The sequence below is a fragment of the Pseudorca crassidens genome, chromosome 8, assembly GCF_039906515.1.
Source record: "Pseudorca crassidens isolate mPseCra1 chromosome 8, mPseCra1.hap1, whole genome shotgun sequence".
NCBI classification, from domain to species: Eukaryota; Metazoa; Chordata; class Mammalia; order Artiodactyla; family Delphinidae; genus Pseudorca; species Pseudorca crassidens.
In genome coordinates, this window is record NC_090303.1 from 93722047 (window position 1) to 93735467 (window position 13421).

General features: G+C 43.5%; 1 protein-coding gene across 4 annotated transcripts in view; it reads right to left on the bottom strand.

Moving 5' to 3' along the window:
* Positions 1-8913, bottom strand: part of MKRN1 (makorin ring finger protein 1) — a 28856-nt gene extending 19943 nt beyond the window's left edge. Inside the window, exons 1-2 of one of the 4 annotated variants that reach the window (XM_067747193.1) lie at positions 8533-8913; positions 1017-1145 (exon numbers count right to left, since the gene is read on the bottom strand). In XM_067747193.1, the coding sequence (XP_067603294.1) occupies positions 1017-1145; positions 8533-8711 (308 nt within the window). In that variant the 5' untranslated portion in view covers positions 8712-8913. Of the gene's footprint in view, positions 1-1016; positions 1146-7856; positions 7879-8232; positions 8346-8532 lie in introns of those variants that run through there. The other 3 variants (XM_067747197.1, XM_067747195.1, XM_067747194.1) reach the window with 3 other exon arrangements.
* Positions 8914-13421: the final 4508 nt, after the last annotated feature.

A 13421-nucleotide genomic window follows, 5' to 3' on the forward strand; every position in this document is an offset into this window, starting at 1 on the left:
CTGCTGAATTTCAGGGTAACTTGTTTAACATCAATAGATAACTAATACACTTAGATATTTTCTAAACTGAGAAGATAAAGAAAAGCTCTAACTGGGACTTCCCTGGTGGTCCAGGGTTAGGTCTCAGCACTTCCACTGCAGGGGATACGGGTTTGTTCCCTGGTCAGGGAACTAAGATCCCACGTGCCGCGCAGTATGGCCAAAAAGAAAAAGAGAAGAAAAGCTCTACCCAATTGCTAGCAGAACCCACAGAACCCACTACTGCTGAATTGCAATTTAACAGGATTATGATACCAATTAATGAATGATTATAGAGATTACTTAATAACTAATCCCTCTTGATTTTCCACATTCTGAGATAGATACTAGAGACTGTTCTGAAGCATTTTCTGTAAATCTTGGCTTAAAATTTAGTCTTGCGAGCTCAAGTGGTTTATGAAAGTTTAGTTGGAATGAGAAGCCCTCTTAACTAGTAACCTAATACACTGTTCCAAATGCCTATGATCTCATTTTCTCTCCATAATTCATACTAATAGAGAACTGAAACTAGTCCCAATTGGTCAAATATGAACCTTATTCTTGGTCTTTAAGAGGAGATGCCATTAACAAACATGCCTTCACCACACCCTATTCCTAGGTTTGCCGGAAGTTGCTCCTCAGGCACTATTTAAATTTAGGACTGTATTATAAACTCATTTTTTAAATGTAATACATTCCCTCCGAGAGAGATGTCAGTGTGCTAACATTTCTAATGAGCACTTTTTAAAGTACTATTTTAGGGAATTTGCTGGCCATCCAGTGGTTAGGACTTGGTGCGTTCACCGCCATGACCCGGGTTCAATCGCCGGTTGGGGAACTAAGATCCTGCAAGCTGCGAGGCATGGCAAAAAAAAAAAAAGGACTATTTTAAATCTATTATTTACAAAGTTGTTGGAATTATGTATTTTCCTCTCATTTTTTTCTGCCAACCTCTCCATCCACCCCTGAACAAAACTGAATTGGAAACAAATTCTTACCTGCAGCGGTCTCCGTAAATACAGTACCCTCGCTGAAAATACTTGCACACTACACCATATGGACTGTCAGAGAGGTCATGTGAGTATCGACAGTTATCTCCTTCCTTACAAACCCCATGCATGAAATACCTGTGAGACAAAGAACCACAAGTTGGTTTATAAGTCAGTACTCAAAGAATTCATGACCAATATATTCTAATAACACAGGAGCACTATATACTAGTACTTTATTCTACTGTTATAGTCTATCTACACAAACGCGAGAAATGAACACAAAGAAAGTAGAACTAGACTGTATGACCATAAAAGTATCCATGATGGTACTACAGGAAGGTTGCCTATAGATACAGACACCAATTTAAACTTTGAGGTCATCATTAATCTTGTCTCTACGGGTTAAGTCTGACTACTGCTCTCATTTTACAGTCCTACAGAGGTAGCTTCTTGTTTTCCACTAACTTCAGCCATAATGGCAGCTCTATCTGCAAAAAAATCAAAGATAAGCAAGAAACAACGTAAACCTGAACGGGTCAGACTACTGTATATGTTTCAATTCTTTGAGAAACCATTTTAATTCTTTAAAAGCCACATGTGAAAATACAAGTAAAATTTGTTGCAAAGGTAGAGGCAAAGGGAAATCACTTTCTGTCCTTCATTTAGCAGACTCTTGTTCTGAAGGAGAACATGTGTACCTAACTAGCAGTTTCCAAAAACCAAGTATCAGAGAATGACTCAGTTTCTAAGAGGACCTGGGAATTTGCTACAAGTGCAACTTCTGAGACCTCACCTCAGACCAACTAAACTGGAAATGGGGCGGGGGGCCAAGCAGCAATCTGTAAGTAACTAGGTGGATCAGGGAAGTGATAAGGGGCTTTATTTTTTTTGTAGATAATCCTGATCTTGTAAAGTGGGTAGAACTATCACCACCCGTTGCATCCTCCCTCCCATCACTGACTTTGGTCTCTTTCTCTTGAGTAGAGTTATGAAAATTTCATGTTGGCAGACCATTAACTGCCCCGAATATGCATCTATGTACAGCTGATCCAGAGTAAGGAAAAAGTGCCTACCTCCTGGGTGTGTCAATTATCTAGAGAAGGAAGGTAAAATAGCATTAAGTGCACTCTACTTGTCCACTGGATTGAAGGATATATAGAAAAGAGACTCATATTTACCTAAAGGAGCCTTGAAGAAGCCTGCCCCAAATTGAAATGTGAAAGGTTCTATTCAAATTACTGGCATGGGGCTTCCCTGGTGGCGCAGTGGTTGGGAATCCGCCTGCCAATGTGGGGGACACAAGTTCGAGCCCTGGTCCCGGAGGATCCCACATGCCACAGAGCAACTAGGCCTGTGAGCCACAACTGCTGAGCCTGCGCTCTGGAGCCCTGAGAGCCACAACTACTGAGCCTGCGTGCCACAACTACTGAAGCCCACGCTCCTGGTGCCCGTGCTCCACAACAAGAGAAGCCAGTGCAATTAGAGGCCAGCTCACCGCAACAGGAAGTGGCCTGAGAGCCCGCGAGCAGCAACGAGGACCAAACGCAGCCAAAAATAAATAAATTAATTAATTTTAAAAAATGACTGGCATGTATACCTTCTATGTGACACAGAAAGAAAAAATGTTAACATCTTGGTGGAACAGCTATAATTATCAAGAAGATCCTGAACTACCCTAGGGTTTCAGTCCGTAACAAAACATAAGAATATAGTAGTAGGAAGTCAAATTCTAACTATAATTAACCTAATTTCAACTATTATCAGGTTTAACTTAATCTAACTAGGTCTGAACTTTTGCTCAACTACAGGGCAACTTTCTGCAAGCTTTGAAGCTGTCTGAGCACCACATAACACAAATTTGAGTTAAACCACTTGCGCCAATAGGTATTTTTTGACTGTATAAATGAACAGATTAATACTTAAAAAAACCCAACAACCCAACAAGTCAATAATTTCATTGTAATCACCACTAGTATAATCATGCTTCAAAGTATCTATAAAAGTATCCACACACACACAAAAAAAGTATCCACAGTTGGTAATTGCTTATTCATTTCAAACAGTCTCACTGTTTGAATACAGTTGCTTACTGTCCCATCCCCAGTGGGAACTTTCACAATTCTCAACACAAGACAAAGCTGTCTATACCTTCAATATTCTTTGGGGTCAGTTTGAAGTCAAAGGTGCACATACTGATACAGTTTTAAGGCTTGATAAAATACCTGCCCCTGGAGATTGCAGAGCCGTCGCTCCAAGGAGTTCAGCTCCCTGACACCTGCATTTCAATGACCAGCAGGATGCTCTTCCTCAACACTTGTGCAACACCTCACACCACTATTACTTTCTGACATCCATGATAGTAAAAACTGTTCTCGAGAATCCAAAATGAAAGAGTAAAACTCCGAGTCACTGGCCCAAGACAGTGTAGCATGGCCTGTTGGCACCTTTTGACCAAGAGCATAATACAGCAATGACCAAGAATGGAGAGAACAGAGGGGAGGACAGGCTGGAAGGCTAGGGAAACAGATTCTGCAGGGCCTTTTAAGTCAAGTTATCTTAAAGCAGTAAGAAACCACTGAAAGATCTGAAACAAGGACATGTCAGAATTAAATTTAAATTTTAAAACACTACATTAAACTGCCTTCTTCCAGGTGACGTGTCTGGGCCAGCTGATTACATTTACGTCTAGGGACTTCAGTTGATTCCAAGTTTCAAGAGCCAGCAGTGGATGCAGGCACCAGAACAGTTAATACAATCGGGCTGCAGCAGCAGTCAACTGTTTGGATCCAGGTAGTAATAAAAAGCACACAGTTTAAGAACTGGGAAGACTGTTTAAATTCCAGCTTTGTGACCCTCAGTAAAGCTATTTTGTCTTAGTTTCACCACTCTTTCAGATTTAAGAACTTAAAAAAAACCCAAAAAAACCCCTCCATGTGTGCAGTAGCAGCTGCATAGTGTCTTTGCTGGCACTGAGTTCATTTCCCCATCTCCCCTTCCACATCTCTTCTCTGCCTTGACTACATTTGTTTCCGACCACACACTGTAAGAGGTACACACTAACGAATCGGATAAGAAAAGCAAGAGACCTAGATGTCATGCCATAAGAAGATTTTAAGTAACTGGAGTAGTTTGGCCAGAAGACAAAGGAATAGCCTTTTGCAGCACTATTCCTGGCAAAGTCAATACATGTGGGAAGCTACATCATAAACCTGGCTCAGCGTAAGGACTGAGAACTAGAACTATCCAGCAATGAAATAAGCTCCTGAGGTCCAGAACTAGCATCACCAAAGGAATTCAAGCAGACACAAATCACCTGATACCGCAGAATCAACAGAAACACTAGAATACAAGCCCTAATTAGTTACTGCCAAATACTAAGCATTATTTTACATGGTTGTTTGGTACATATGGTCTGGGTTTCTGGTTTGTTTTACTTGCCTTTTGTCTCTCAGTGATATTAACACTGTTGGTATAAACAGTCCTCACAGTGAAATCCCTTCTTGCCAATCCATGTCTAAGAGATTATGACATGATAGTGTAAGTTATAACCTAAAGAAGAAGAAAGGCAACTCTCCCAAGAATTTCTCCCCATTTTCTTTTTTAAATGCCACCACCAAAAAGTCATCATCCAAATTCACCTTAATGCCAGTGTCCAGGCTGAGCTTGCCTTCAGTTAAAGGCTGGGCCATATGATTTCTATGGTTCCTTCCACCTTGAAGATTCTATGACTCCAATCAGACATTGTCCAGTAATAAAGACAAATACAACTGACTAGAATCCCCGACTGTTGTACCTCTTGGAAACGTAAGCATGGTTACCAAGATATATATAAGAAACCCCAACAGTAGCTTGTGAGGGTGTAAGAGAACCACCCAATACCCTCAAAGTACTTCTAGGCGTCATAACAACCTGTCTGGGGATTTACAGAATATTAATTAATTTGGCACTTAATCACTTAATCTGCTGTGACACTGTTTACTGTTACTTAATTCTTGATAAGTACATGCACCCTATTTCTCAAACTAGATTGTAAATTCCTGGTGTTTAAGAACTATAGTTTATTCTGCTTTTTATCTTCTATAGTACCTGTACACATAATACTTAGATATGTGTTCAGTAAAAACTGTAGAAGACACTAGGTGTCATGGGGAATCACAGTGCCAGTAGCAAATTAATTTCTCTTTCCCTGGGCTGAATAGCTTTTTCAATGGCATCCCTTCAAAAAACACTAAAGTCTGAAGGCAATAAATTTTATTGTGGATATCACAGCACTTGGATAAAGACTTTCCGGAAAAACTCCCTTCATTTTTACACTACACTTAAAGTTTTTGAAAAATCAAAATGAAAAAACACTTGGTTTTTGTGTATTATTTCAATACACTCGTCTACCATTGTAGAAGCACTCTGATAAAACATTGTCTAAGTTCAAAATTACAACTTGCAAGTTATGACTTTGTTGTTTTAACCCCCAACACTCAAGAAAACTAGAAGCAGCAATAGCATTTCTAGTTCACAGCACTAAATTCTAATAAAAGATATCAAAATGGCCTGGTGGGGGCAGCATAACACAGTTCCTTGGGAAAAGTATACCTAGGTTTTCCTTAAAGGCCGCGAAGATAAACACAATGACAGAATTTCAAGAGAAATATTTAGACAATTACTAACCAACAAGAAAATACAGATGATTCTGAGCAACCAAAAACAAATTTATAACATCCAAACAGCTAAGAGGATTATACCCTTGGTGAAGAAAACAGCCTTAGTCAAATTCCTAGATATAAAGGGGGGAAGAGGCACAAACTAGAACACTATCTTGAATTCTCTTCAAAGGAGATTTTGCTATCAAACACAATGAAAATATTTATAATACAGTGCATTTCTGCATTTCCTTCAACATCTAGCTCTATGTCTCTCGTTGTAAGCACTAATGCTTATTTACTGAATAACTGAATGAGGTAGTCCCAGAAAGATATACACATGTTCTATTAAGTCCTTTGTCTTTGCTGATTTACAAGGGTCGTCCACTTCTTAACGAAAGCAGAGGAATCTCACAAGCACATATCAAAGTGGGTAATTTTAGGTGTGGATTTATCAAGATCAATTTAAGCATTTACTGAGTATACCAGGCACTGAGTAAAGCCCTACAGATACAATGATAAACAAAACAGGGCCCCTGAAAGCTCAAAGCTTACAATAAATAAATGAAGATATCATATTTGGTATTCCCCTATTCAAAAGGAAGAAAGATTTTTTAACAGGAGATCGTGTTACTACTTAGAACAACTGAAAACAATATCAAATATTAAAACCCAAGACTTATCAACTAGCCTGTGCTTTTTTGGATAACTGTCTCAAGCAAAAGCTATAAACAGCTTCATATGAAAAACAAAAACAATAGCATATCTAAGCCTGTATCTGATACATAATGCTTCTTAGAAATATTACTCAGCTACGTAAATTTCTTAAATATATAAATCTATTGGTTCATGGGCAAGGAACTCCCACTGGTCCAGGATCGATCTGGGATCTTTCAGAAACTCAAAGATCCTAAAGGTAGACAAAAAGGAATGATTAGTCTGGTGAGCTGTTCTGAATTCTGGTGACACTGGTGAGGAAGTAGAAAAGGGGAAGTGGATCAGGGAAAAGTGCCTAACAGAGGGGAAAGTAAAGTGTAGAAGTGATAACGCATTCTGGGCAGAAATGAGTTGAGCTCAGATACAGACGCAACAGGATAATAATTAGACAAGTAATATATAGTAATGTCAAGTTAGTGATGGGTATTCAAGGCTAAACTATATTGAGATCACAGTCTGTCTAAAATCAAGGCACTGAATAGAGTTCTTAAAGAACCCACATATTAAAGGAAGATTAGTCTGTGTATAGATAGATTGGAACTGCAGGATGAATGGCTAGAAAATTCAGGAATGTAAAAGGTTACACTACTCCCTTTATTTTTATATTTTTTATTTTTTTATTTTTTTGCGGTACGCTGGCCTCTCACTGCTGTGGCCTCTCCCGTTGCAGAGCACAGGCTCCCGACGCGCAGGCTCAGCGGCCATGGCTCACAGGCCTAGCCGCTCCGCGGCATGTGGGATCTTCCCGGACCGGGGCACGAACCCGTGTCCCCTGCATCGGCAGGCAGACTCCCAACCACTGCGCCACCAGGGAAGCCCCTAGTCCCTTTATTTTTAAAAGAGTCAACTAGCACATACATATCAACTGTAACATCGTAGATAAAAGAGAAGTAACAGACTCAAATAATTGGTTCCATTAATAGGAATTTTTTAATTCTCATTCTTTGGGATACTGCACAAGTATTCTAAGGATCTACAGATCACTAATAAAAGAAGCTACCTCAAACGGCTTTTATGCTTTCTACATCCCGTTATTGAAAATAAACTTAATTAAACTTATCATTCATGCCTTAAATGTATCATGTTAAGCACTGAGAACGCTTCACTCTCGCTGTTAATACCAGGGAAGTGAGTTTTGTATATTAAGAATATTTTCTAACATTTACATATAAATTAAATTACCCCACCTAAGTGAAAACCGGCGTTTCAACTGATTTTTTCAACCGATTGAAAAACAAAAGCTTCTAGGCGCTTACTGATCACTTTTTAAAAATCCAAGTACAACATCCAATTAAATGCCCTAATCTTAAACGTACAGCTCGATAATTTTTTACAGGCGTGCACACGTCAATATAACCGTCCTCCACTAATCACTTATTTTTTTTCCAAATATTTTCATCCGACATCCCAAACCAAAACAAAATCTCTCTCCTTTGGGAGCGACGAGCTCCTCGACTCCCTTAAGTAAGATGCGTGGATTTCCAAGAGATACCTTTAGCCGGGGCACGGGAACGGCAACCCGTCAAATTTAAGGCGGAGGAGACGACCCCGGCCCGGCACTCGGTTCTAAGACAAAGCTCACAACCGCCAACCTCGATAAACATACAAAGAAGAAATAACCAAAGCTCCTGCTCCAGGTGGGGCGGGGGCCGAGAGACCCGAGAAGACTTTACAAACGGATGACACGGCGCGGGGCCCGGCAGCCAAGCCCCCTCGCCGGGGCCCGCGGCGCCGCTCCCCGGCCAGGCAGGGTCGCGGGGAGGCGGCTGGCTCCAGGAGACACCGCCAACCTCCTTCTCGAAACGGCTAGCTGGAGGCAGGGGCTGGGGGATCCGGCGACAATAAGAAGGAGGGAGGAGTCATCCTACCTCTCCCCGTGCGCGCTGCGCGCTCCGCCGGGTGCGGGGAGACTGCGGGCGGTGCGGCGGCTCCGCAACGAGGCCGCGCGCGCCCGAGCCTCGGCGGCCGGCGGGGGTTGACGCAGCGCGGGCGGCGAGGCCGCGGCGGCCGCGGGGACAGGAACGCCGGCGGCGGCGGCAGCAGCAGCAGCACCGTCGGCGGCGGCTACGAAACGCCGGCTCCCCTCCCACCTCCGGCCGGTCGCCCGCCCCTTCCTCCGGGGTCTCGGTCCCCTCCCCGCGCCCGGCGCCGGCCGCGCTGCGTCTCACCTGCAGGTGACCTGTTTAGTCCAGCCGCCGCTGCTGCCGTCGCTGCCGCCTCCCCCGCCCCCCGCCCCCAGGGACGGGGAGGTGACTGTGGGGGTAGGGGTGGGGGAGGCCGCTGCCGCCGCTGCCGCTCGTGCTCCTGATGTTGTGGCTGTTGTTCCGGGAGCTGCAGCCTCCGCCATTACTGTTTATCCCACACAGCAATGGCGCCGGAACTTCCGGGATCACATAATTCCGGTCCGGCTGCGGGGAGGAGAAGGCGGCAAGGCGAGGGGTGGAGAAGGACACTGAGGCGCCCGCTCGTTCCCCTCTGCCCCGCGTCGCGTCTCAGAGCGATCTCGCCGCTAGCACTGCGGGCCGGAGCCCGAGCGGCCCCAGCCCGCCCCCAGGGCTCTCTGATTGGTGGGCGAGGCAGCCCCGCCTTGGAGGGGCGGGGCGAGGGCGGGCTACCCCAGGTGAGGCCCACCCCCCCACCTACTGCCCCCAGGCTCCACATCCAGGGAACCAAAGTCCTCATTTCAAGGGCACTGACTTAGAGGAATGCGTCCCAGCATAGGCTGATGCAGTGGAGAGGCGGAGTGGGATTGGGGTCCTGGGTTTGAATCCAGACTTCCCTGGCTCTACCAATTACTAGCTGTACGAATTTGAGCTGGTTACACATTCTCTCTAGCCTCAGTCTCCTGATCTCTCAAATGGGGGTGAGAGTAGGCCCCACCACATTGGGTTGTGGTGAGGTTTATATATGTGTGGCAATCACTGAGCTTAGTGCCTGGCAGACTAAACACTTAATAAATGTTCTCTCTTATTCTTCCCATCAGAGGTGGGATCTCTCAACCCAAGAGAATAGCATGGTGGCTAAGCAAATGCTCTGCAGTCAGCTTGTCTCCATTACCTCCAGGCTTCTCCCATTCCTAGCAATGTGTTTTTGAGTAAGTTAACTTACCTCTTAGTCTCCTGCTTTCCATCTGTAAAATAATAATAATAATTTTAAAATAACTCCCTACCCCAGAGATGATTATGAAAATTAAATGAGAGTCCACTGTGCTTCACACTACAGTTTTAACTTAATAGATATTGAATAACAAAAGCTGTCTGAAATATCCCAGCTTCTAAGAGTTATTTCTAAAACTAAGAACATTAAAACGTATTTAATCCTACTTTCTGATTAAACCCCATGGTCCACACAGATGCTGCATATTAAATCCTGAGCAGTTTTTCATGAGCCCTTAAATTTGCTTTTCTATAGTCTCTCTACCTTGAGAAAGTGAAAATCCACCCCACTGATAATCAGACCACAATGTACCCAACAGACACAAACAAGGACAGTGGCAAAGCCAACAGAAAACAATGTTTCACCCAAGGCCACACCATGACTGCAAAATGACTAACAATCCCCTTTTGAGTAATCACAGCTTTTTGCTAATGACCTTCCCAGCCCCACTTCACTTCTCCCTCTGACCTCCCAAAGAAGATTTATGAGACACCCAGTTTCTAAACTGCCCCACCTCACGACAGCACCCCAAACCAGAGCTGGTCTCCTCTTCTGCTGTGTTGTTACCCAAAAAGAGCTTCAACCCTGTGAGAAGCCCCTCCCTATTCCCCTTTCCAAGATGCCCACATTCCGCTCCTGGGTGGCCTCCCCTGCTGCGGCAAGTTAATAAATCTTTGTTGGACTACAGGTGTGTCCCTGGTAGTCTTTATCTCTTAGGGTTTATCTGTTGTTGTTAAATAACAAAATTTCAACCAAGTCAATTTTATGATCTAATTGGCTTTATTGAACAATTCATGAATTGGACATCTAGAAAGGAGTTGCACTGAGCTGTAGAAAGGAAAGGTTTTTAAAGGCTGAAAGGGGGCAGAAAAAGGAACTTATTAGCAAAGAAAGCATTGTTCTCCCAAAAAGAACAGAAGGGGCCTACTGGTCATTATCACCTCACCTAGTGCTGACCAGGTAATTCCAGGTTGACTGGTTACATTCCTGGGGGGTTGAGACAACAGGCTAGGCATTAAGTCTTGGTTTGGTGATGTGAGGTTTAGCACAAGTGACTCCATTTTGGGCCTTCTGTCTCCTTTTTAACACAGTCAAGTGATAAATTGTGTTTTTAAAATGTGGGAGTAGGAAAGGAAGTACTGAAACTTTTTTATGTTAAGAAAGAGGGCCATTTAAAACAATTCTATTTTAGAAAAATCCTCTTGTAAAGTATGGATTCTTTTTGTCTCCTCACTGCTGCCCTCACCTGGAAGCAGTGATGCTCAGCTCAGGGCCCTCAGAGCAGTCACATGAGATGGTAAAAGATCTGAGTCACAGAGATACACCTGGAAAGGCCCTGGGCCTCAACTTTAAGATGGATTGAGGATGGAACCCAGAGCTGTCCCCGACACCCCATGTGCCCAGCCAAGCTGAGCTCTGAATTTTAGATCTTCCTGTTCACCCCTGCAGCCAAAGTGACTTTCTCTGCTCCAAGTTCTCCAAGGAGGGTTTCAATCAGGGTAAGGCTTTACTAGGCCCCATCTACAGACCTCATCTCTCTTCTGCCCCTTTTTCGCTTCTCCAGGAACTCTGACCTCAAGCTTGTTACCAAATGCAAGTTTGTGTGCCCGAGGCACCGTGAGGCCAAACAGACCTAAACATCAGAGTCTGGTGCAGAGAGAGGTTTATTGCAGGGCCAAGCAAGGGGAACGGGTGGCTCAAAAAACCCCAACTCCTCGATGGTTTTCAAGGAGAAATTTTTATAGGCAAAATTTGGGGTGAGGGCTGCAAGGTGTGTGACTTTCTTCTGACTGGTTGGTGGTGAGGTAACTGGACGGTGCTCCAGGAATCTAGCGTTCAGCCCGAAGTTGCCAAGTTACCATCCTCCACCTGGGTGGGGACCTTAGTTCCTGCAGAAGAACTCAAAGATATTGTTATGTACATTCCTTCAGGAAGAACCAGGACCCTGCCCCGAGGTTTCACTATTGTTTCTTGACTACTCCTTCTTTGTTTCTGTATTCCCTCCCTTCCCTGATTAGCAACTGTTTGAATCCACCCTTTGGGACTCAGGGAATATCAAGGAGGCTGAATGAAGCTTATAAACAAGAAACTGGGGGCAGGGAAAGGGTTTGTACTTGGTTTCATGCTGACCCAAACACGCAAGTCACACTCTCACAACCTCATCATCTAGACACTTCCTTGGCTACCTCCTCCAAGCTTTTGCCAAAACTCAACCAGAAATTCTCAAATCTTGGGGCTGGGGGTGATAAATTGGGAGATTGGGATTGACATATACACACTACTATATATAAAACAGGTAACTAATAAGGACCTACTGTATAGCACAGGGAACTCTACTCAATACTTTGTAATGACCTATATGAGAAAAGACTCCTAAAAAGAGTAGATAAATGTGTTGACTAAAAAACTCTTCACAACCTAAAAGTTGAGAGTTGTGTTTTATTCAGCTGGAGTTTTTAGGACTTCAAGCCCGGGAGTCAGTGTCTCAAGTAACCCTGAGAAAATTGCTCCAAGGAGAGGAGGGGAGCTGGGATATATACTTTTGTAACAAAGGGAAGTTAGTAGGAACAAAAGATTACTGTTAATAAAAGAAAACCAGATATCTCAAGTTAAGGAATTTAACATTTTTCTATGTATGGGAAGATGCAAGAGTTGGGCTCACTGAAATCATTCCTTTGATATGCACCTCAGTTGTCTGGGGCCAGTACCCTGTGTTTTCACGTCCTGAGTTTCCTCAGGGCTCACCGCAGGGAGTGGCTGCAGTCTGATGGCTGCTAGATGGCAGGTATTCTTTCCTTCCTGAGTCCCCTCAGGGATCACCAGCGCAGCCTAGTGAGCTGCAACTGCTGATGACTGTGACATCCTTTGTTTACTGATAATGGCAGGCAATATTCCATTTATCATATGTATATGTATAACTGATTCACTTTGCTGTACAGCAGAAACTAACACAACATTGCAAATCAACTATACTCCGATAAAAAATTAATTAAGGGATTCCCTGGTGGCACAGGGGTTAAGAATCCGCCTGCCAATGCAGGGGACACAGGTTCGAGCCCTGGTCCAGGAAGATCCCACATGCCACGGAGCAACTAAGTCTGCGAGCCACAACTACTGAGCCCGTGCGCCACAACTACTGAGGCTGTGTGCCTAGAGCCCGTGCTCCGCAACAAGAGAAGCCACCGCAATGAGAAGCCCGCGCACCACAACGAAGAGTAGCCTCCCGCTCACTGCTACTAGAGAAAGCCCGCGCACAGCAACGAAGACCCAACGCAGTGAAAAATAAATAATTTAAATAAATAAATTTTTAAAAATTAATTTAAAAATTAAAACAATTAAGAAAAAGAAATTCTCAAATCTCAATTTCTCCTCTGACTGCCTTTTAAAATATTGCAACACGTTTCCTCACCACCTCACCCCACCCTCCTACACTCCTAATCCCCTTACTCCACTCATCTTTCTTTTCCTTTCTTTCATTTTTTTTTTTTTTTGGCATGCAGGATCTTAGTTACCCGACCAGGGATCGAACCCATGCCCCTGCAGTGGAAGCTGGAGTCTTAACCACTGGATCACCAGGGAAGTCCCTGCTCTATTCTTCTTTATTGCATACTATTTACCTTCTAATTTACTATAGAATTTCTTGTTATTTATTTTTTAATTGTCTATCTCTCCTAGCTAGAATATAAGTTCCCTGAGGGCAGGAATCTTTACCTATTTTGTTCAGATGTATCCCAAGTCCCTAGTACAGTGTCTGGCATACAGTAGGTGCTCAATAATATGTGGGCAATGGATGAAAGAATTCTCTGTTGTTAGAAAAATTACTACGCCTTGTCTCACCATCCATACCAATAGGAATAATGATGTTTTGTATTATAGGGAAACAAAATAAACAAAGAGTCAT